Genomic DNA, 26,044 nt, shown 5'->3' with positions numbered 1-26,044 from the left:
GTATTTTTTGTTGACCGGGCATCACACTGGAACTAATGAATGAATTCAAATGAAACTTAGCACGGTTTGAGAACATAATACGGAGCAGGTTTTAGAATACTTTTTATAGCGAAAAAAAAAATCAGAAGGGGGTGAAAGTTTGTACGAAAAGTCCTCCCCTTTTCCTGGTCCATTTACCCAAGCACAAAAAACGCGCTTTAAAATTTATTATAGACCGGCATTCGGCCAGGAGTTTGTGATAGGGACTACGGCTGGGCATTTTACCCAAGCAAAAAAAAAGCGCGGCCTTTGGCTGGGGCTTTGTAATATGGCCTCTGATCAAGGCTACGGCTGGGCATTTTACCGATGCACAAAAAACGGAACGCGCGGTCTTCGGCCGTGCACTGTATTGTGGCCCGGCCTTCGGCCTTCGGCCGGGAGTTTATGATACAGCCTCCGACCGTGACGGTTGTGGTTTTGTAATTTTTATATATAAAACATACGGAAATATAAATAAAAGGGGCGACGGGGTCGAAAATGTACATCTATTTTCACGCGGACGAAGTCGCGGGCGTCTGCTAGTCTCAATATATAATGTATCATCTATGGATGGTGCGCAGTAAAAGAACGCACTCGACTAAAGCGCTCTATCTCACTCGCACCTACTTGAACAGTTGTTACCCCGCACTCGCACCGATAGTGGACTTTCGATGTGTCTGGCAAGATGTAAAAACCACGAAAACTGTCCGGCTATTGAGGTAACATCTTTTTATAAGTCCCCAAGTAACATATATAAAATTTAGCTTTTATACTATAACGAAAGTATAATTATAATTTATTAAAGTTCAGGGGTGTCTGGCAGGGGGTAGCAACTGTCATAAGTGTCCGGCAATGGATGACGAGATTTTTAAAGTTATCCCGAAGGAAATATTAAAAAATTGAGCTTTATACTTTAACGAATTTCAAGTACTATTTTATACACCTTTACTGCCTGTTACCTGCCCAGGTAACCACAACCCAAACTTTATAGTCGCTGGTCGTTCTTACCTGTATAGGAGACATCTACAGAGAAACTTTCAACTTTTATAAAATAACGAAGGTCTGGCTGTCGTGGGCTCTTGGGCTAGTAGGTAATAGTGTCTTAGTCATTTCTAGTGGTTTGTGTTGCACTATGGTTAGGTTTAATTGAAATGTGTTTTTTGTAGAATAATAAATAAATAAATGAATAATAGTTTTTTTTAGGTCAAAGGCGGATCGGTCAAATAAATTGTATTGAATAATTCATTGTATTTTAAATATGTCAAAAGAAGTGATCTTGGAAGCGAAAATAAAACCACTTAATTAAATTGCTTTTAGGGCATTTATATAAAAAATAGTTTTTGAAAATCAATTTAATTTAGTTTTAATTGTAAAAGAACAATAATTATAATTAAAACATCGTAGCTGTGCACGGAAATGTACTATACAAATAATATCCTGCCTTGCACGCTTCCGTGAACTGTGGAAACTGGGACGAATCCGGGAAAACCGGGCATGCCCTACATAACGCAAGCTCACAATCCGAGACGGGACTTCTACAAATTTCCCGTTGAATTTTAATAAAATAAAGATTTCTTTATTGTTCATGTATTTAACATTAATCTATAAAATAAATAAAATATATAAAGCGTCTGTCTGAGATCTCAAGAGCTTATATTTGTTTACACACTAATAAAACACAGATGTGCTTTTTTTTTAAATTTTTTGTTGGTTCCTGCGGCATTAGCGAAAAACTGAATTAAACGTAAGAAGTCGCGGCCGTCCGCTGGTGTATTTAAAAAAAAGTGGAAGCTTCGAGGAAAATATTTTTTTTTTCGTTTTTTTTTTAAACTTTATTTTAAAGGAGTTTTATGCAATGTTTTATTCAGTCATATTACAAATCTAATAATAACACACAAAAAACTTATACCAATCTATTTTTATTGAGCTTACACGTATATATGTAAAACTTAAATAAAAATCGAGGAAAAGATGGATGTTGGACATTGAAAACGCAACAAAAATAAAACGGTATCTGTAATCATTTCAATCTATCGACAAATCAATTTCACGATATTTGCGAGTTATCAGAGCAATCAAAATCAATTTGAACAGCAAAACAGTTCTTGGACCATGATATTTGTTGGATAAAAAGGTTGAATAGACGCAGGGATTACATATCTAGTCGGAACTGCACCGTGGGTTTTAGTCGGTTGAAGTTCGAAGTTCTTGCCTCCCCGTGGCGAGAAGGTATCCATGTAAAAAAAATGTAAAAAAGAATATAAAAATGTCAAAATTCATTTACCTAGTTCAATCAGTTTACAAGCACTTTTGAAACGTCAGGTTATGTTATAAGATAATGGTGATACTTAAAGTCGAAAACTTAAAATTGAAGTTACGCGAGTACCAGTCGCGTCTTGGTTCGAGAAGAGCCCACAATAGAACTCAGTCAGGGGCTTTTTTGGGGGGGAAAACTAAGTCAGTCATATATTTGCATCAGTGCATTTCATTTCCAAGCTTTTTCTTCTATACTAAGATTTTATAGTGGTAAAGTTTGTGGTGTTGTACGGGGTATACTCTAGATGTGAATGAATTCTGAAGATGTAGAATGTTGAGTCAACTATTATTGCTCCGTTAGTTGTATCAGTCAATGGACTTATAGCGAAAAGCTCTAACCAACACCTTAAGAAGCTTTCACTTAACTATTGGATCAAGAGAGTTAAGTTAGATACAGAGATACAGAGTTAGATTCTTGAGACGGCGAGTATTGTGAGGAGGTTCCTCAATCTGGAGCCCTGATCACCGATCACTTGGCTACTCAAATTTCACGCAGCGGGAGAGTTTTTTTTTTTAAATATTTTTTTAATAAATGTTAGTGTTTGTATTATATTTTGTATGAATAACATTGTTAAAAATTTTGAAAAAAGAGGAGAAATAAATAAATGAGAGATTTTAGACTTTTCTATAAGATTGCGGTTCATACAATATGTTGCAAAACTCTAACGAGAAATTCGCGTGCATTGTCTACGTCATCGACCTCTCATTTACCGCCGGTGCTAGGCGACGGCTGACGGCCGTGATGGCTGTAATTACCATCATCAAGGGTTAAAACGCTATCATTTACCGACCTCACTGGATAATGTAAATACAGTGATGAAACTAGACACGTAGGTATTACACCAATACATAATATTATTCACGTTTTCAAACATTTACAGAAAATTCATAATACACACTATGTAAAGGTTTAATTTTTTAGCCCAATGAGCCGTGATAGCCCAGAGGATATGATCTCTGCCTCCGATTCCGGAGGGTATGGGCTCGAATCCGGTCCGGGGCATGCACCTCCAACTTTTCAGTTGTGTGCATTTTAAGAAATTAAATATGACGTGTCTCAAACGCTGAAGGAAAACATCGTGAGGAAACCTGCATACCTGAGAATTTACACAATTCTCTGCGTGTGTGAAGTCTGCCAATCCGCTTTGGGCCAGCGCGGCGATTATGAATTATTTAGTATATGGGCCTAGTACTTTAATTTTAAGTTTTCAACTTTACTTATCACCATATTAATATCACAATATTGAATAAAACCTACTAGAAATAAAGGAATATTGACTTTGGATTTTGACTTGGACTTTGGTTAATGGTGATAGTGATAAAAAAACCACGTCGCTAAGTTTGTTGTAGAATCTTTTCAGCAAGGTGCGTTTGGAATCATCATAATTTTGATTTTGTGACTTCATCATAAAAACGTATTGTAATATTTTTTTACTAATACCTAAACAAATTATCGTAATGTTATAGGTAAGCATATTATCTATTATCAGAATTGTTTATTAAACAGCACCAATTATTTACAAAAATAAGCTTTTCAAAATACGTACATTAGCCATGTGAACATAAACCATTATTCACCTTCTATCTCCCACCAAGCGAGAGGCTTAGCAAACTTCCCGCTTGGCGGAAAACTAAGCGAAAAGCTTTAAACCTTCCTCAGGAGACTTTGACTCGAACATTCAATTGAAAAGTTGTTCGGTGTCAGTGTGCAACGTACGTTGAAAGTGTTTTGGCAAATCTATCTCGAATTTAAGGAATGAATTTGTAATTGTTTCGCGAATTTATTGATCACAGTTTACTAGGTAACTAAAGAAAATTAAAAAATTAAAATGATTATCAACATTGGATGAAATATGACGACAATTTTAGAAGTGGTGATAGTCAAGTCACCTGGTAGCTTTCAGCGAAAACGCTGCCTAATCCCCTAGAGGTATTAAAAAGCATGGTAGGGTCCACTTTTAGAGATAAAAAAATACCACACAGGCATATTTGATTCACTGAGTCTATGTCACAAACAAAAATAATTAGAATCCTTATAATTTTTGCTAAGAATAACAATAAGGGTCTGTAGACATGTGGCACAATCGCAAACGTTTCTTAAATTAAAAAATGTATGGGTATGACATTTGACATGTCACGTGATCAAGTTATCGATCGGATTAACTTAGTTTTTGAAGCGTTCGCGTTTGTAGAAAGAGAATCGACATGCCACATGACTACAGGCTCAGATAAGTACGACATTTTTAATAAAGGAACACGAGTAGGTAGGTAGGTAGGTACGTATGATAAAGTCAACATTAAAGAGTGAGTATTGAGTAGAGTTTGTTTGAAAGTGCGTTTGAAGTTACAAAGGTTAGTTAGAGCTTTTCAGGCGGGCGTCTGCTAGTTTTTAATAAATGCAAGTATGGTTAGATGGATACATAGATGGATGGATGGATGAATGGATGGAAGATGCTATAAGTATGAATAAAGAACGTGTAGTAACTCACCGTTAGTGGAACCGCAGTCCGCACACACTTGGTTCCCGGGCAGAGACCGCACAGCTCGTATTATGGACCGCTGGAGGTCCAACAACGAGTGCCCATTGTCGTTGCTCTCCCCGGCCTGCTGGTGGAAGGCCCTCATCAAGGCCCCCTCCTTACAGTTGACGAGCACCGACGTCCACGCTCGCTGTTCGTTCTCGTCTTCCGCTTGAAAGTGGTAGGTACGATTGTCTGGAATGACAGTGGCTCAAATAAGCTTCTCTTTGTTGCTTGTTTGCATGCTTTGTTGATTGTGCTTGTATGTGTTATGTATGCTAATAGTACCAGTATAAAGCTGAAGACTGTTTGTTTGTTTGTTTGCTTGCACGCGATAATGGAACTGGTCCGATTTGAAAAATTCTTTCAGTGTCAGATAGCCCATTTATCGAGGAAGGCTATATAGGCTATATATCATCCACGTATTTCTATGGGAACGGGTACCACGTGGGTGAAACCACGCGGCGGAAGCTAGTTAGGTATATATTGTTTAAGCTATAATGAAATGATACTTATACAAATTCGGAAACAGAAAATATTTAAAACATCTTAGACGCGTATGTTAAAACATGATAGTTTATCCTGGCTTGCGATCGAATGCATCAGCGCGACCTTAAAATAAATAATTAATATTTTAGTTAGAAGGTAGAAGTACTTCAAGTGATCATTTAGATATCTATAGTATTATTTTACGTACTTCTGCCATTCCTGACCCGAACCGCTGGGTAACTAGTAGATATGTTCCCTTAATATGCATCTATTAATCAAGAAACTAAAAATATAACTGTCAACGTTTAGTAAACATAATTGAATAACTTATCTATCGATATATAGTAGCCTTTATCTTTTTTGTTATTCAAAGTATGATAAGCGCTTAAGTGCAATCTCATTGTTTGTGAGATAATGGCGCGTTAACCTGGTACCATCATCATATCAGCCGATGGACGTCCACTGCAGGACATAGGCCTTTTGTAGGGACTTCCAAACATCACGGTCCTGAGCCGACTGCTTCCAGCGAATCCCTGCGACTCGCTTGATGTCGTCAGTCCACCTGGTATAGGGTCGACCAACACTGCGCTTTCTAGTGCGGGGCGTCATTCCAGCACCTTGGGACCTCAACGTCCATCGGCTCATCGAACTATGCCCCGCCTATTGCCATTTCAGCTTCGCGACACTTTGCTCAGCTCAGCTATGTCGGTGACTTTGTTTGTTCTGGGGATCTCCTCATTTCTTATTCGATAGCGTAGAGATAGAGTTTATTCAACCCTTATTTAAACTCTAAACGTTGTCCCATGCTTTTGACAACATTGTCTGGATCAATGCTTCAGTTGTACCTACTACCTACCACCAGAACAGACCTAAGCCAATTAAAATTACAAAAATATTCCTTAATGGACCCAGCTAACGCAAACCCTGACCTCCCGTTTATAAAGCAACGCATACTCAATGCTGTAAAAATCTCATTAGCTTTATTATGCCAATATGTCCAAGATCTGCAATCTGACTCACACCAAATGTGTCAATTGCTAAATGGAAACCAACACAACAATTTTCAAACATTGTCACGAACAGATATTATCACTTATCAACACAAACGCACGTGATTGCCTGATTGCCAAATGGAATTGATTACGTAACTATAGAGATATATACCCATAAACACGGCTTATCACTTTGTGAATGCAATAATATGTGATATAATATTTGTTAATGTAATGGCCGCCTTTTGTTTCCTATACTATATTTTTTCTGTCTTATTTGTTTTTTCTTCTCATGTTTTCGTGTGTAAATAAATAATATGCCATATGTCCTGGATCTTACAGTGGCATTCATAAACGTTATAGGGGCACCTCCATGGATCATTCACCCGCTGAGTGTCAAAATCTCAAACAAATAGAGGTTGAATTCGATCCCCTGGGGATGCCCCTACAGCGTCTATGAATTCTACTGTTAGTAAATGCACTTAAAGTAAAACTCTAGAGTAGATACTGTTTCTCATCACTGCACCAGCAGAACGCTAGTACATGCTCTACCCGTACTAAAAGATTTAGAGCTACTTCTACTGGTGTATATATTTGCACACACCTTCGCTTTATTAACATAGCAATGGCTATGTATGGTGTGTATGAGTGTGTGTGTGTGTGTGGCCTAGCCCCAGCCGCCCTAAGTCAAAATTCGCGACCTGAATATCCGTTAGTTCTTTCAGTTATATGTAATTTGATTTAACTTTTATATCGTCAAGTTATCGTATACCTATTAATACATAGTTTTACTCTTACTTTACTCCTTTTTCAATTATAACAGTGTAATTAAAGTCACCCTCCACATTAAGTTGTTTTCCTCCTCAATAACCTCTTCTAATTTTTAGTGAAATACCTATTAAATTTAATATCGTTTCAGCCGTTCCAGACATTACAAATACCTAAGTAAAAGAGCAAATAAGTTGTTAACTTTTGTAGCGATACTTAATTTATTGTGTGCCTAATGGTCTGTAAGTAAACGATTAGTTTCAGATCTAACTTTGAAATATTAGATGAGCAAATTCGTTTTCCAATTATATCAGTGTAATCAAAGTTACCCTCTGTACCTCGCAGTTCGTAAACCACATTTTTTTTTTTTTTTTTTATTCTTTACAAGTTAGCCCTTGACTGCAATCACACCTGATAGTAAGTGATGATGCAGTCTAAGATGGAAGCGGGCTTACTTGTTAGAAGGAGGATGAAAATCCACACCCCTTTCGGTTTCTACACGACATCGTACCGGAACGCTAAATTGCTTGGCGGTACGTCTTTGTCGGTAGGGTGGTAACTAGCCACGGCCGAAGCCTCCCACCAGCCAGACCTGGACCAATTAAGAAAATCTCAATCGGCCCTGCCGGGGATCGAACCCAGGACCTCCGTCTTGTAAATCCACCGCGCATACCACTGCGCCACGGAGGCCGTCCACATTAAGCTGTCGTTCCCGGATTTTATTACTATCTTTCTGCCGTTAACCTCTAGTGGAAGTTATTTTAGAAGTTAAGGTCAATTAAGGATAAAGATACTTAGAACTCGTTAACAGATCACATGCGAAGGTCGGCGGACCTTGTGGTGAAACAGAGAAGTAATCATTATCAGCTACTACCCGTGTTACGGTAGATTAAATCTCAGTATCTCTATCTAAATATAGCTTATATTCAGATAGAAATATTGATATTTAAACTATTAAGGCCAATATTTGAATAAAATATTTACTCTTATGACAAGATCGCATGCAATTTTTAATGGTACCAATTTTTAAAGTTATTGGATCTGCTATCATAATAAAGTTGGTAAATGTTGTAAAAATAAAAAGTATACAAGATTTTTCAAATGTCCCTTTCAAAATTGTTTGTCACCACAATTTATTTTTACTTTAATATATTTTTAAAGTAAAAATAAATTGTGGTGATTTGATTAGTTCTAGATAAGTTTGTAAAATGGTGGTAACTAAAATATGAAATAAACCTTGGCTGAGTTTGTTGTGGGCTCTTCTCGGATCAAGGCACGCACGTTTGGAACCCTCGTAACTTTAATTTCTAGTTTTCGACTTTACTTACCACTATTAATCATGACTTAACTTGACGTTTCAATAGTGCTTGAAACCTAATGAATTTAGAATTTTGATTAGCATTTAAAATTATTTATTTTCAGACGTAAAATATGTACCACTAGCAACACTCCGCGTTTTCACCATCGTTGTTCCTGTTTCCATGTGAAAAGTAGCCTATGTTACTAGGTGAAGATGTACTTTTCTAGTGGTGAGAGAACTTTCAAGTGTTTTTTTTTAATGAAATCGTAAAAAATAGACTCTTCATAGTATAAGTTTATATGAGTTAGACTTACATGAGACTAGATCAAACGCCCGCTTGTCTTCCGAAGCGACTTTTATCTGACACGTCAGAAGGTTGACTCTTGCCGGTGTCTTGTTCTCGTCCGCGTGGAAGATGTCGAGGAACCCTTCTGCCGTGACTCTGCACCTTCTCTTCTGCCACACCCTCCGCACCTTGCCTTCTGACTTCTTCAGCAGATACCCGCTGCGGGTTACGCCGTGTTGCTTGTCTCCTTGTAATTGGTGGAGGGAGTAACCTCCTACTGCCGCCGCAGCCTAGTACAAAGCGTAATATAGTAGTTAGTAAAAATTATTTGAGACATTTCATCATCACAATCATCATTATCATAATCATCATTATCATCATCATCATCATCATCGTCATCTTCATCATCATCATCATAATCATTAACCCATATTCGGCTCACTGTTGAGCACGAGTCTCCTATCAAAATGCGAGTGCTTAGTCCACCACCTCCACGCTAGTCAATGCGGATTGGCAAATTTCACACACGTAAAGAATTCAGAAAATTCTCAGATGTGTAGATTTCCTCATCATGTTTCAAGACAAGATATTCGTTTGCTTGAAAACATGAAACACATGTTGAAAACATGAAACTAATGTTAAAAAAACGTACATACAACCGAACCTAGATCATCATTTTTGGAATTTGGAACTAATTATTGAATTACATAACATATGCTATACTTATCTAAACCGAAGTATAAAAGGATTAATAAAAGATAAAACATAAATAACACCCACTAAAAGTTACTGGCAGATAATAAGAAAATCCTTTAAACTAATGTGGTCACTTGTTTATGCTAGTGACATACTCGCAGTCGTATCAACACGTACAAGTAATCCTTAATCCTCAGTTAATCGAATTGTATAACAATCTTATTACACTACTAATGTAACAAAAGGATGTCCGTTTAATGTTAAGAGTGTGCAATATGTAATTTGGCGGTTACAAATGGTTCTGGATCTCAGATTCTGGAAAAGTTAGGAGCCTGATATTTGGGTAAATGATATTTCAAAGTGCTACTTTCGTTATGACTATACAAAATACACAATTTGTAAAACTTTTCTCGATAGTTTATTTTTTTTTTAAATACATTTTTTGCTCACATTTTGATTTCAATCTCAGGAAAAGCAAACTTATTTTCTTAAATTTTTGTTTTGTATAGAAAATTAGGTATATATCTTGAACATGGCCATATTGTTTTTCGTTATGTTGTTTAATTTACTTGCAATTAGGTAAAAATGGTTTTGGCGCTCACGTCATAAAATTGCGTTGCGCGTCAATCGCTCCGTGCTTTTCACTCACGTGAAAGTCATAATTCGGCGTCTCGTTTGCGCTTCGAATTTTATCCATATCGTACCGACGCGCTGCGCGCTCTTAAGCGTAATCGACAACACTTCAGCGGTAGCCGATTATGTTTAAGCCAATGTAATGGCTAGACAACCTTTCATGCTTAGTTTGCGTTTTACTAATACCCTTAATTCTTTTATGCATTTGTTTGGATTCCTAAAGCGAACAATCGGCTGTTCGAATATAATCCACCGTCGAAACGACGTGTAAAGCCGCGTTAAGAATAATGCTGTGAACTAATGATTATTTTAAACTTATAGATATGTTACATGCCTATACAAAACGACGGCCAAAAAGTGATCCGAATATAGCGAATCCACTGAGCGAGTCACTATGCTAGTACACACATGCACAATTTTGTGTTTACTTACATTATTATATTTATGTAGGTATATATATTTTTTTCATTTTCTAAATACTCTACTCGATGTTGTAGACTAATATTTAGGTGTATTTAGGTAGGTAGAGTAATATTTAGGTATTATGTGTCTATATATCTTTCGTTAATGAGCGATTAAATTAAATGAAGACAATTATGCACATTAATTGTCTGCCTCAGTTTTGATGCGTTAGTGCCCTATCTCTAGTATAAAATATCATTGCTGTGAACACTTTACGGTGCAACATTTCGACGGTACCTTTTAAAGCAACACTAAGCGAATGGGAATTGCAAAGCTAAGAGAGGTGGCTTTAGCCATGCGATCCATTAGCGAGGCAAGTACCACGTGTTAAGTTTTTAACCGACTTCAAATAAAAAAGGAGGGTCTCAATTCGACACGAATGTTTTTTTTCATGTTTGTTACCTCATAACCTCGTTTATTAATAAATTATTTTTGTTTGAAAGATTTTGGTCCAGATCCAGATCCAATTTAATTTTCACGAAAATCGGTTTAGTAATTTTTTTGTGTTAAAATCAAAATATTTGAAATAAGTCAACGAAATTGCCGAAATTGTGGGTCATAGTGACCCACAATTTCGGCAATTTCGGCTAGTACACACTAAAATCTTGCCGTTGCCAAAAAACAAAATTAGGTCACATAGTTAACTAGACGAACTGTTAAAGTTAAAGAACCTTGTTAAACCTAAAGAAAATGCAAACGTTAGGTCGACGATTTTTTTCCCGTCACAACTCTTAGGTAGGCAAGTATAAACAGGTAAATCGATACTAGCAGCTAGCACTGGCCCGGTTAACGAATTAAAATTTCATTACATATTAGGTCTCTGAAAAAAACCAGTCCTAAATTCCGGATATCATCATCATCATAATCGTATCCTGGACTGAACTTTTTAGGAAACCCATTGGAAATATATGTGCTTGTTATTTGTGCACGTTATATTATTTGTTATTGATAATAATTATTATATTTAATTTAAAATAAAAAAAACTTTTCATCCGGTAGAAAGATCGGTTTTCACCATTACTTTTATTCGGCCTTCAAAGCCCAGGATCCGTGGATGTGGTATTCGTGGTTCCGACGCTCAAAAATTTTTATTACATGGTAACCCAATTAGCTACCAGAATCAAGCATTTTTAAAATAAAAAAGTTTAGCGTCTCATCAAGATGAAGCTACTCACGGAAAATGAGCTAAAATTGCATTAAAAAATTTTAATAAAAAAAACGGACTTCAAAATCACATGAATTACCACTAAACTAAAAAGCAAAAAATATGTGCTATCTTCTGATCAACTTGAAGGCGGTGCGGTAAACCTCCGCCTTTTTTTGAAGTCGGTTAAAAAGAAAAAATATATATTAAAGTCTCACTTCACGGTCCTGCGGCGCTGCAGCTCTGAGCATATTCCTCAGTTCCAGAAGTCTCCGTCGCTCGTCGTCCTGTTGCTGCCTGATCTTCTGCAACTGTACACTCAGGTCAGCGATGTAGACGCCGAAGTGCTCAATCGTTTTCAGACCATCTTGAAAGTAATTCGTTTGTGCGTGATAATACTCCACCAGGTGCTGCAGCAATTCGATGCCCTTCTTTGTTTTTATCTCGTTGAACTTTATCAGGTACTGCAAAAAAAAAAATCATAAGTCGAGCCGTCATGGACGCAGCGACCAATACACGATCAGTTAATAGTCGTGGGAGCTATTACGTTAGAATAATTATTGATTAAATAACTGAACCGTAAATTCGAAGCTTAATTGATTGAGATAGCACTCGTCCTTTCGCGTGTATTTCCCTTCTCTTTCTACGTGTCTATATGCCTCTCTTTCGCACATCCCCCTCACTTCACCTACCAGGCAGCTGGTCGAACAATGGTTCGAACATCTTGCTCATTGGCGTTCTTATTTTCGCTGTGTACGGTTCGTTCACGAACCATTAAATTTCCCTATTTATAAATTTAAATTCTAAATTTAAATTTGAATATAATTGTGTACTGTGTTCTCCTGAAGAAGCAGTGACCAACAGTATTTCATGTAAGTGTTTATTTTTTATAAACTTCTATATTTTCTCTAACAGTTTTACTGTTCGTTTATATTTATATGCCTATTTAAATTAAATTTATATAAATCGAGAGTGCGAGCAATCACTAATGATTTCTCCTTTGTACGTCTTTTGTATAATAATTCTACCCTGCAATAGAAATTATGTCAAACGATGGCATACGCATTTCTGCAAATTGCGGTCGCTATCGTAAAATGCAGGTTATTATTATATTATTATTTTGCAAATCAAAAATAATGCGAGCAATCTATTTGTTTTATCTTAATCGGTCCGAGAGAGGCGACTGCAGACCAACCTCTTCGCAGATCGGATAGTAGCTCATTAAAGCAGCTTGAGTACCTCCTCGAGGTCTAGTGGGTCTAATAAATCGACGTGCCGCTAACCAAAACGTTAGCGCCGTCATAGGAAATCAAAGCGATCTCGACGATCAGATAATAGGTTTGATAAACTATAAAATATTTTTTGTAGCTACCCTCAAATATAAATATTTTATATAAAAAAAAAAAAAAAAAAAAATATATATTCTAAACGCCAAGTTTAAATAATACGTTTCTGTAAATGCAGTTTTCGAACATTTTTTGTGACAGGTAATGGAAAACAAGTCTGTGCCATTCGAAAGGGTAACTTACTTGCTTAAGTAATAATAGGTACACGAATTGACGTGTATCGGGACGATTTTTGTAATGAATGTTGTATTGATTTACATAATGTAAGTCATGAATTATTTTATGATTATAACTGCGAGTAGTATTGCAAAAGATCCCTGCATTTGTTTTTCTATAGAAATCAAACTTAAAGGTCTATCAGTTCCAAGCTTTAAATGATAAACAATTATTTTTTCTTTTTATAATAAAAAAAAAAAAAAAAGAAATTAATAAAAGTTTGTAGTTGTACCTATTATTTTTAAATAGTATTGTACCTACGTATAGTATCATCCGATCTTTTGCAACTATAATGCGGTCATAGAACTGAGATAATTCAAATGAGACGTAATGCTATAACGAAATTCACACGAGACCCACTTATAAAAACGTCTTTACGGTAGATGCTGAAATCTTTTTAAAGCTGATTCTTTTACCGTAGCTTTTATGAAAGTTGGTGGTGTTAAGAAAGTTCTTGACACTTGTCAACTGTCAGATCAGTTCCTAAAAGCTGGATGTAGCAAAACTTAATTAATAATCGCCCTCCGCAGGGGGCAGTCACTTACAATTGCCCTTTACAGGGCATTTCATTGCTGGCATGCGCAAACTAAGCATCCAACACAGAATACTCCTCCGCAGGGGAGTAATTATTATCAATATCCTCAGGGATATGTGTACAATGTATTTAAATCGTCATCCCTTCATAGGGTACTTGCTGAAATACGTAAGCTACACATCCAGCACAGAATGCTCCTCCACAGGAAAGTCATTGTTATCAATATCCTCAGGGATATGTTTAGAATGTATGTTTTATAACGAACATCCCTTCACTGGGTACTTGCTGGAATACGCAAGCTACACATCAAGCACAGAATGCTCCTCCGCAGGGGAGTCATTATTATCAATATCCTCAGGGATATGTTTACAATGTGTAGTAACCGACAATGCCTTCACAGGTGACTTGCTGGAATACGCAATTTACACATCCAGCACAGAATGCTCCCACGCAGGGGATTCGTTATTATCAATATCCTCAGGGATATGTTTCCAATGTGTAGTAATGGACAATCCCTTCACAGGTTACTTGCTCAAATACGCAAGCGATACATCTAGCACAGGTTGCTCTTCCGCAGGGGAGGCATTATTATCAATATCCTCAGGGATATATTTACAATGTTTTGTAGTCGACAATACCTGCACAGGGTACTTGCTGGCATACGCAATCTACATATCCTACACAAAATGCTCCTTCGCAGGGGAGTCATTATTATCAATATACTCAGAGATACGTTTTCTGTTTTCTAATCGAGCTTTTTCCTGCAAACGGTACTGCTGGTATACACATCCAGCACAGAAGGCTCCTCCGCAGAGGCATCGTCATTATCAATATCCTCAGGGATATGTTTACAATACTTTTCGATCTACAGTAACTGGACGACAAAGCCGATTAGTCAGACATCAGAGCGCATCCGTCGGTGCCTCTAGATGTGACAATACTAAAGCGAGCGGCAAGCTCAATAGGCCTCCTCTTGTTGTACTAAGTGCCTTAACACCCCAATTTCGCACAGTGTTCTCAAGCTTGCGGGTTCATCAGCAAGGTTTTTTGATAACAATGTTCATTGTGCCAGAAAGCGATGGTTCCTACCGTCCAATTTTCAATTTGAAAGGCCTAAACACGTTTGTTCACATAGATCAGTTCAAACTTATAATAACTTATAATCGGATACCAGATTTTCTGAAAGTATGAGATCGGCTATGCAAAATAGACCTTACTTCCAATTGGCGATCCGCAAGTCCCTAACGTGGTTTTCTCCGTCTAATTTAAAATGGAGATATTTGACCAATGGGGTCGCTCAGACCTTGCCGGAAGTCATTCGCATCGTTGTATATCTAGATGATTGTCGGCTGGCATCATCATCATCAAGATTTCAGTATATCCGAAAATCCGAGCACGTGCTGGAAGGAGAGACCTTTGGCTTAATAAAAAATATGACTTCATCAGAGAAGTATCAGTTTTTTGACCTAGGTGTCAAGCATTTTAAAGGACAACAGAACTACTTTATAAAGCATCCGAAGTCTGATCGGTCTCCGGTCTAAATTTTGCCAGCTTTGCAGTCCCAAGGGACAGACTGAACTAAAAGTGCATGTCATACCAGCACATACAATACTACAAGATTAATCGATTGGCATCACACCACCAAGTCATTTCCTGACTACAGACACATCGGATCTAGCTCGGGCAAACAGCTAGACAGATAATTAATTTAATTATCTGTAATTTTTTAGGTAATTTTTTAGTTAATTTGCAATCAAAAATAAATGCTGGCAATATTAGAAGTCCTAAAAAACTATTATCAGCTCTAGCGATGCAGTACCGTCCTACTACAGTGCGGTAACAAATCGGCAGTTGCTTACCTGCGTAACGACGATCGCAGTATCACGTATCAGTCTTTATTTTCAAGCTAGTTAAATATTGACTGTGAAATGACACCTGTTGCCTCATTGTACAGAAATCATATACAAGATATTCGGGGTACCCTGTGAACGATCTTTTCGCATTCTAGACAGACAGCACATATTGTTGCCAACTATATCATATTGTTATCAACAATATATCGATAAACTTGAACGACAAACAGGTGATTTGTCATGACGCATTTTCTATTTGCTGGTAGTACTCATTAGCGTAGATATTTCCACCACATTGTCTGGTACTAAGAGTCCTAAGTATACCTCAATAGAGCTTCTGGCATATTTCTTTTGGTGTTTCCTCGATGGGACCAAGTTTTTCTGGAAGGGGAACCTGAAAGCTTGAGCAATAAAGGCTCAGTTTACCATCCGAAATATCACTCTCTGACTCATTGGTGAACATGGCAACGGGCCTTCCACTTCCCAATAACAGAACTACTTAATAACAGATTTCTAAGGGTCAGAACATACCGTTAGAAGTCCGGAAATGTGTGGGGTGGCAAAACGGGTGGGAGTTAAACCCCCTGAACAAAAATTTTGATCAAAATGATTTACTCAAATCATCTTGGCGACATTTAACCCACAACAACTTATAAGGTTGCGTAATCACCATGGATAGAATGGGCGGATATACCTACATAGAACAAACCCAAGAAATGGTTTTATTTTATGTACCTATAGCTTCAATAAAGGCAAGTTATATGTATACTTATTGACAAACTATCGTAGAATACTATAGTTCTACACACATCTGTAGTAGCCACATTCTGTAATGCAGATTCAACTGACCTTTTAAGTTCACATACCTACTTTAGTGAACATTTTTTTAAATCAATTTAATTGCTCTCAAACAACCGGTAGCAAGTAAACCACCTAACTGAAACATGGACGATCTTGTATCTTATTTAGCAAATAGTAAAATGGATTTAAACAACACTTTCGTAACATCCAGACATACTGTCGCAATATTCTCTTTTATCCTTTGTATGACAGAAGAATACACGATTTAACTCTTCTTTTTTCATTTTCGTTTTCAGATCACTTGATAAATTCTAACGACTTCATAATTCTGTGATCTAAAACTGATTCTACATTTCGCTGTGATACATAGAAATCAGTTAGCTATATGTAATAAAGTATTTATTAGTATTAGAGGTTAAGCCAGCCTGCTTCGCGGTCAGTAATTGCTGGTTGGCTATTTCTATTTTGTTAGAGGCTAATATTATTATCCTGGTGGTTGTTAATATTGCTGGTAGCTTTCGGCCGCAGGTGATTCCAAATTTGGTCTCTAGATCTTCCAATTGGCTGATGCAATTGAAAGCTGAAAATACTTTCATAGATTTTTATAAGCGACAGTCTAGGCCAACTGTTTCCAAGTCTGCTACTGTTGTTAATTTATTTGATCCTATAACTTGATTATTAATGATTATAAATTAAATTTTAGTATATTTAAAGTTGAAAGCTCCCAAAGTGGTCTAATGTTTGGGTAAGGCGTATCTTATAATATGTAATTATTACTATAATTACTATTTGTTCCACCCTCTGATTTAATGTATATCAAATCAGAAGAAGTATTTAATTGTTGTTTAATTATTCTACTAATAAAAGATTATTATTTTCGCACATTAAATATAATAAATTGTATTTATAAAACATGTGCTGCCCCAATGTTACCTACACTTTTAAATTACATGATTTTTGAGATTCAAATTATTATTTTTATTAATACAATTAATTCTGTCTTTCTCACATTGACGTTCTTCACCACCAGGCGATAACAAACACGTCTCAATCAATTAAGCTTCGAATTTACGGTTCAGTTATTTAATAGCAGCGTTTTTCCTGAAATAAAACGCATATTAAATTACTAACCTAAATTCGAAGCTTAAGATAATTTCTGCCTGTTGATTTTCAACGCAATGAGCAAGATGTTCGAACCATTGTTCGACCAGCTGCCTGGTAGGTGAAGTGAGGGGGATGTGCGAAAGAGAGGCATATAGACACGTAGAAAGAGAAGGGAAATACACGCGAAAGGACGAGTGCTATCTCAATCAATTAAGCTTCGAATTTAGGTTAGTAATTTAATATGCGTTTTATTTCAGGAAAAACGCTGCTATTGTCAATGGCGTGCATAACAAAGCCAGTGTTATAGTGGGAGAGCCTAAGAGGAGATTTTTGGCATTGCTCGAGCGCGGCAGATGAACATAAAGGAATAGGTATACCTTGCACGTTGTTGAGTACATCCATCAAGTATGAACCTTTAATATTGGTGGGTACGTTTACCACAACCAACCAAAATACTAACTTCAGAAGCACTCAACCAGCACGTCAGATGAAAATAACTCGTAGGTGCATTTCGAAAATATAACTATTGGAGTGTATAAGGTAAGGAAAAGGGAATTTACTTATATTTAAAATAAAAAAAATATTATACCTTAATAATAAAATCACTACTTTATTTTAAAAAAAGTTTGCTACGTGTAAATACAACGTTTTACGATATTTTAATTCATCTTTAATTTGTCTCCAACGGTGACAAGCAAAGATCGTTGACCATACAGCCTGAGTTTTACATAATTTTTTGAAGACTTATATGATTGGTTTGTTTGTACGTTTTCTTGTTTGTTAAGCTTGTTGGTAACAGAAAAAAATAATGATACTTGGCCGCCTTGGTACACCGGCGAACTTTTTGAGCAAGGAGAAAGATAACAAAATGTTATTTCTTTAAGAAAAATACTATTAAGCAAATTAATTAATTTTTTATACATCATATTATCATCTCTATATACTTTTATACGGGGGTATAACGGGGTTCACGCGCATTCTCCTTTTAAGTTTCAAAGTTACAAAATAAAACCCTTGTACCTATTATTTCTGTTCTCGAGCCACAAGCGCGGTTACTTTTTTTATTTTGAAGGAAATAATCGCTATTACTTTCTGATGATTACTAAAAGCCGAAGTAATAATGTCAGTAGTGTTTTTCTCGGCACTGAAAGCGAAAAAAGTACATAAATAACCAATTATTCTTCCTATCATCTAATCAGTCCCTATGACGCTTTAGTAACTGCATACTTAACTTTTGGCAAACCGGAATCCTACTACCAATGACGTGCACTTCACAGATGCAAAAAAGGTCTGCCTACCCCAAGGACATAATACAGGAATACAAACGTTGGACCAAATACGTACTTAGTCGGAAAAGGAATTTTCCAATTTTTACTTATAATGCATACCTTACACACGCCACTGCCTATGACTATTACGAACGTGTTTAGCAGACTGGGAGACGCCACATGGTGCGTGGGATTCCCTAAACGCATCCGGAGTCCCAAGTTAACAAGGCGTCAGTATTACCGGCAGATCGCTCTGTAGAAATACAAATTGCTCGCCCTTCCGCGAGTTAAAATTGTATTCGATGACGCACGAGTACGCGCATCGTGCCATAGTGGAACCAGATTTATATTTCATAGTTGTGCAATAATATACACGACCTTGTGCACTCGTCTTGGCGTCTCGCCGGCTGTTCACACTATGTTTATATGTAGTTATCGCATGGCCATATGATTGGGGAATTTATTTGATTTTTTTCCTACAACTTTATCCTTAAATACCATTAACTTATCTATAACATTGCACAGTTGCACACTTGTTGATCGAACATCGAACATTTAAATAAAATTGAAGTGTCTATCTGTGATTACAAAATAACCAAGTTTTATCAAGTGATTATGACACCAATGCACAATCAAACTTTTTTTAAAAATTTCGTCTGTTTGTCCGGGCTAATCATTGGAACGGTTGGAACGATTTTAATGCGACACTGGGAAACAGAGGAGTTTATTCCTGTGTGATCTGTCTTTATCCCGAAAAAATCCCGCGGGATTTGTGAATAACTGAATTTTAGGCATACGAAGCACCGGGCGTCTGCTAGTTGATAATCCTACTAATATTATAAACGAGAAAGTTTGTTTGCACGTTTGTTACTCTTTAACGTCGCAACTACTGAACTGATTTGGCTGAAATTTAAGACGAAGGTAGACAATACCCTGGATATAATTTTAGCGAAACTGGCGAAAAACTAAATTCCACGGACGTAGTCGCGGGCGTCCGTTAGTATATAGTTTGCAAATGGATAACGTTAATAGAATTTGTCTATAGCGGTATCACATCCGAAGTTTCTGTTACTTACAAAACAGTCAGCCAATAGCTTATGCGCAAACAGGCACAGGCTGCGAGCGCGTGGGTGGGTTTATACCTCAGACCAATTATAGGAGGACCTGTATCGCATTCACAGTCACGAACAAAATTGTCTGTCATTTTCTGAGGAAAACGAGCTAAGATTTGGTATATATTTTATACTAAACTAGAAGTTTTTGCCCGTTTTTTACACAATTCAATTACACAAAAGGTATTTTTACGGAGCTCTTTAACCGACGAACACGATTACAACTACTTAACATCGATTCTATAGAAACAGTTTTTATAATCGCATTAGATCGTTGACCATATACTTTGACAGAAAAGTAACGTCTAGCGAGGCAGGTTATACAATAATTGGTCTGAGGTTTACACCGAAGCCAGGACTGTTCTCGGCGGAACAGTCACAGAACAAAGCGAGGGTCAAGACGGCACGGCAGCGGCCCTGCGCGGCGCAAGGCCGGTCGATGACCTGACGCTACTGTATCGCATCGGCTTAACTAAACACCAACCACTTTTCCATCATTAATAACACTAGCTCTCGTACGTACTCCTGGCTATCCTTTATATAGTATATCGTCGCCGTCGGTCTAGATGTGATAGCTCGTATGTGCAAACTGAAGAACTTTACAGGAGAGACAAGAAACATCATTTAGGTATCACTAAAAGTCGTTTTATGCGACCAAAAACTTTTTTAATGTACGTACTACAAGATATTTACGGGCTACCACCGGAAAAGCTGATTGAAGCTTTCTGCATAAAAATCAATTTTTACCAAAAATTGTTAGTTACGAGGTATCACATCTAGACCGACGATATTGATTTATAAATTGTTATTAAGTTGTATCTATAGACAACAACGATTGATTGTAAACCTGTTAATAAATGCATAACTTGATTATTGTTGCAAATTATTTATATTTACAACCCTTCGTCTTCAGTTTATTTCCTGTTAACCGCATAGAATAACGTTCGTTCTAATAATAAAAGCCAAAAGTAAGGTTTGTTAAAAATGATTCACTTTATTCATTTATCATTTAGCAATCTATAGAGACAATTTATCAACAGCAAACTTTTCTCACGGAATTTTCTAGACGAAATAGTTTATTGATTTATATTTTGTTCCGAACTTTCCTTTGACAAGACTTTATAACCAACTTTTTCCATTCAAACTTCGCACAAAGAAAGGAAACGACAATGGCAGACTTAAACCAGATTCATCTTGTCGTCGGACCTTCCCCCTTCTTGAACTTTTTAGTATATTTATAATAGAAGTTATCTTCCACTATCATAGTTTGTAAGTAAGTCTATATATTTGTCTGTCTTTTACCTTTTCACGGCTCAACCACTGGACCGATTTGTATGGTTATAGGGATAAATTGGACCCTGGAGCAGAATTTAGGCTACTTTTTATCTTAGAAAAGTTAATTGTTCCCGCGTAAAAAAATAGAAACTCACCCGGAATCCCGCGCGTCCGCTAGTTTTTTTTTAATAGTTTATTTGCCATATCTTTTAAACATGACCAATATTCCTATTTCACCCCAACTAGTCGGGAAAGACTGTACTAAGAGTGGGTACGACAATGACATGATAACATTTAGAAACTAGAACGGGTAGAAACTTACATGCAGGATCAAATCTGAGACAAGTCTTATGGTATTAGGATAACATGAATATACGAGATATGATAACATTTAGAAACTAGAACGGATAGAACCGTACACTCATAGGTTCAAATCTGAGACAAGTCTTAAGAATAGGTACTAGGATATCATGAATATACGAGATATGATAACATTTAGAAACTAGAACGGATAGAAACGTACACGCATAGGTTTCAAATCTGAGACAAGTCTTAAGAATAGGTACTAGGATAACATGAATATATGAGATATAATAACATTTAGAAACTAGAACGGATAGAAACGTACACGCATAGGATCAAATCTCATCAGGAAATGGAGTCAGCAGAGCGGTTCGGCGTCACACCAGGTACACTCGAAAGGTAACCGTAAACTGCTTCTAATGAATAAAACCCGCTCAGTCATAATGCTGGACAACTATGCCATCATTTTAATATGACGCATAATGATACAAAGATTGTTGTTATTTATTATACATTCGCTCCTTTACAATATTGAATTCAACCATTACACTATCGTATTTGAATTATTTATGTGCGTAATTACATTTATACTGTGTATGTAAGTGTTTATATCTAAAGTAGCCGACACCCGGCATTTTCACTTGCGTAGTTCCCGTTCCCGTGCGAATACGGAGACAAAATATAGCCTATGAAACTAACAATGGGGATGATGACTAGGTTTGAATATATTGATTTTTATGATACATTCGGGTAAATAGGGTCAATGTTAACTAATTTATACATAAAAAGCAAATATTGTCTGGATATTTGCAAAATAAATGAGATTATAAAATTTCAAAAACTACTAAAAATTTTTTATCGTAATTAGATGAAAATTCATACAGTTTTAGCTTCCTTACATTAAATGTGACATTTTTTAATATATGAACTATAAAGATAAACGCACAAATAACAAAGATATTAGTAATTTTGTTTGAACGCGCATACAAATCTAACGATCATTACATTGCCTATGACGTCATTTTTTCGAGCCATTTTGTATGGGGCGTTTTTCAGGGATCCGCGGCAGCGCCGCAAATCTGACTCTTTAAATCCCTGTAGCTCCGAAAGTAATGATCGCAGATACCCTGTTCCTTTTACAAAATTGCTTTAGTATTAGTATACTCTTAATTTATATACAATTTAAAAAACTGTCATCATCCCTATTGGCATGGCTTTCTAGTGATAAAAGATTTTTTAAAATTGGTTCAGTAGATACAGATATTACCCCTACAACACCATAAACTATACCACTTTAACATTAATATAGATAACTAGCTGATGGTTCCTGTTTCTGTAGGAATACGGAAATAATATATAGCATATAGCCCTCCTCGATAAATGGGCTATCTATACTGAAATAATTTTTCAAATCAGATCAGTAGTTCCAGAGATAAGTGCGTTCACGTAAACAAGCAAACAAACTCTTCAGCTTCAGTATAGATAATATAGATTCGCTACTTTACAATATTGAATTCGACCATTACACTATTGTATTTGAATTATTTATGTGCGTGTTTACCTATATGTATATTATCTTAGTGTTTATTTAAATGGACGTGTTGTTCTAAACTAGTTCGACCATGACGGCATGTTGGCTTCGATGGTCGTCTGCGTTTGATATGACATGACAACAATAGCAGAGACAGCTGCACTAATCGATAGCTTCCCTTTACACCCGATATTGGCATTCTGTCTAACTGTCTAAAATCGAAATATTGTTACGAATATCTGAAATATATACGATGAAAAACACCGATGTTACTTGTACATACTCTAAACAAATAACAAACTTAATAAACTTTTCATCCAATAACTACTCTTATATTTATTGTGGTTTTCCGTTTATGATCGCTATAATTTCCGGTCTGTAAACAAAAATAAAAGTGGTTGACATATACGAAATTGAGATTTTATGTAACAAATGTCATTCGGTGCTTACGGTAGGTTAATGACATTTTGACAATTGATTTGATGTTTATTGTAATAGGATAATAAATACCAAAATAGTGAATAGGCTAGCTGGTCGTGGTTTGTGGAAATCCATAAAAAGTTCCATCCATCCATCAAAGGTGAATCCTTCAATCAACTGTTATGATAATGATGATGACTGTTATATTTAACGTGATGCTGTTATCGCCGCGTTTGCCGCTTTTAAATTTACATGTTGTTAATAAATAGTGTAGGAAATAGTAGTCTGTGACAGATATGACGTCGCTCGATCTCGTGTCGGCTTCAGTGTGCTCGTGGCGTTCGAGCCATCCACATCTCTTCTTGTGTAATTCTTTATGGGTTACTAAGGATAGGCGGGGAGAGTGACTTGAGTGGAAAAGGGGAGTGTTTGATATCAGTAAAAGGCGCCTTTAACCCTACACACATCGTTCACAAGTACGTGACTTCACTCACAAGTCATTATCTACCATTCTAGGGTCTTATTTTGGTTACAGTTTGATTTGTTAATTAAATTATTCTGACAAGTGTGTGAATCATAACCTTTGTTCGACATCAGTTATCTTAATTTTGTCACAATCACCTTTGGCACTAAAAATGCTAAAAATATCCATTCGTACGTACTATGTTTCGAGTATGCTGGTATACAAGAGAAGAAGACCCAAAGCAACCTTGCCTTTATAATATGTTCAAAAATAGCTCACTATCTACGTACACAGTTGATATAGATCATTACTGCAACGACCAAGGCAATCAATTGCAGGCTCTGGCACTTGTGCAATAGTACGCCCGTGAACGCTTTACATGCACGCATACTTTAACCGCCATAGATAAGCGACGAACAGACATTTGGAATTCCGGAGCGACAGCGCAAATTTCGCAAGCGCCAAGTGCTGTACAGAATTTTGTTTAAATTTTCGCAATAGACGACGCAAGTTTTTAAGTGCCTCTGTTTAGATTTGGCACGCAACTTACATTTTGCATTAACAGTTACAACAATAACGTAGAAGCTTTACTACAAACCGCTTTACGCGTTTTTTTTCATTTAGGACGACAGTAACGCCAAAATGAAAATGGAACACGAATTTGAAATTTTAACGTCGTATGCCTTAAAAATGTTACTTCTAACCGTTGATCAACGGGCTTCTGGTTAAAATTCAGTCTTCTAATCTTACCCACGCTGATTATTCTCCAGTTATTTTTTTTAGGGTTACAAACTACTATCATTAGTCGTAAATTTTGAAAAGAGCGTCTTTACTTTAAAACAATGAATCATTTTCTATATTCGTGTATTTTATTTCTATCGATTTTTAGATTCCTCATTGTCTGATGATCTATAATTACACATTACTTGCAATTTTCTTCCCTTACTTGAACATGCAATAAATCAATACGTACCTACTATCCTTATAGTTGTTCTGTCGTGATTCGTTCTAAATAAATCGTTTTCCAAATATGTTACTATACCTAGTCAATAATCGTTACTGAAAATGTACTTAGTTATTTTTAACAATTTGACACTACTAATCTTAACTTCGTTTAGTTTAATTCTGCCGCCGTTATCAGCTTAACAAGTTACTATATCAATTTCTGTTATTATTGAACACGTTTTTATTTATTTTAGATTTATATTTTATATTCAGATTGAAAGTTAGTTATTTTATTTTCATTTTGTAACGTGGATATGTAACGAGTAAAGGTGGTGTTAGTTTCCACACCTACATATTAATGCGAGTAAGTATATGACTCTCTGACACTCATGCCCGATTCATGATTAATTTAAGATTATCGAAGACAAACAAACAAATTCTAAGTAATATATATCGAAATTCGAACGATTTATGACCAATCTTAACTAAGAGTATCTTTACCATTTTGCAAACAATATAAAAAAGGGGAACAATCCGGCATACTGTATTATAATTAATAATATAATTCACACATTATCTGATACAAAGCTTTCAAGTAAACAATGTTAATCTCATATCAAAACAAAAGACGAACAAAGAAACACTAAATATAACAAATAAAAATGTTTGCTATGTAAATATAACAAGATTTGCTATTACTAATACTAGGTTCAATAACACAACGGGTTAGAACTAAAGAGGTGATCCAAAATCTGAAAGATGGAACAAGTTCTTTGCATTACTATTTTTAGCACAAGCATCTTAGTTTTGTATTTTTATTATGATGACTGACCACTCATATTGTGCCTCTAAATCACGAAGGTGTAACACTATATTTCTGAATTCAATATTCTATAAAGAATTTCTTAAGAAAGCGATCCTTTCTTTTGTCTGACTCGAAGATCCAATAGTGCAATAAAGTAACCTTTCTAAAGTAGCCTTTCTTCGTAATCTTGCAATAAACATACTCGTTACTAGGTGAAGACTTGCTTTCCCTTGAAAAACCATATTTTTTAGGCGACAACACACACACATGACTTAACTCAATGGATAAAACACTTTAATCACGCACCCAGCAATACTCTTTCAGTACTCAAGAATCTCAATCAGAAGTCAGGGGTACTCAATAACGATTCAGAGGTACTCAATGACGATTTAAGGGGTACACAACGAGGATTCAGGAGTACTCAATCTGTACTCGGTCCAAGCT

The 26,044-nt window shown here is 36.3% G+C and overlaps 1 protein-coding gene across 5 annotated transcripts in view; it reads right to left on the bottom strand.

Annotated features, from left to right (window-relative positions):
- LOC112052505 (arfGAP with SH3 domain, ANK repeat and PH domain-containing protein) overlaps window positions 1-26,044 on the bottom strand; it is a 91,627-nt gene that overhangs the window by 24,677 nt on the left and 40,906 nt on the right. For all 5 annotated transcript variants that reach the window (XM_052884266.1, XM_052884270.1, XM_052884268.1 and 2 more), the window contains exons 5-7: window positions 11,842-12,087; window positions 8,717-8,978; window positions 4,824-5,048 (exon numbers count right to left, since the gene is read on the bottom strand). In XM_052884266.1, coding sequence (XP_052740226.1) covers window positions 4,824-5,048; window positions 8,717-8,978; window positions 11,842-12,087 — 733 coding nt within the window. The remainder of the gene's footprint in view (window positions 1-4,823; window positions 5,049-8,716; window positions 8,979-11,841; window positions 12,088-26,044) is intronic.

Source organism: Bicyclus anynana, chromosome 1 (genome assembly GCF_947172395.1).
Source record: "Bicyclus anynana chromosome 1, ilBicAnyn1.1, whole genome shotgun sequence".
Lineage (NCBI taxonomy): Eukaryota > Metazoa > Arthropoda > Insecta > Lepidoptera > Nymphalidae > Bicyclus > Bicyclus anynana.
This window is presented reverse-complemented; position numbering and strand designations above follow the sequence as displayed.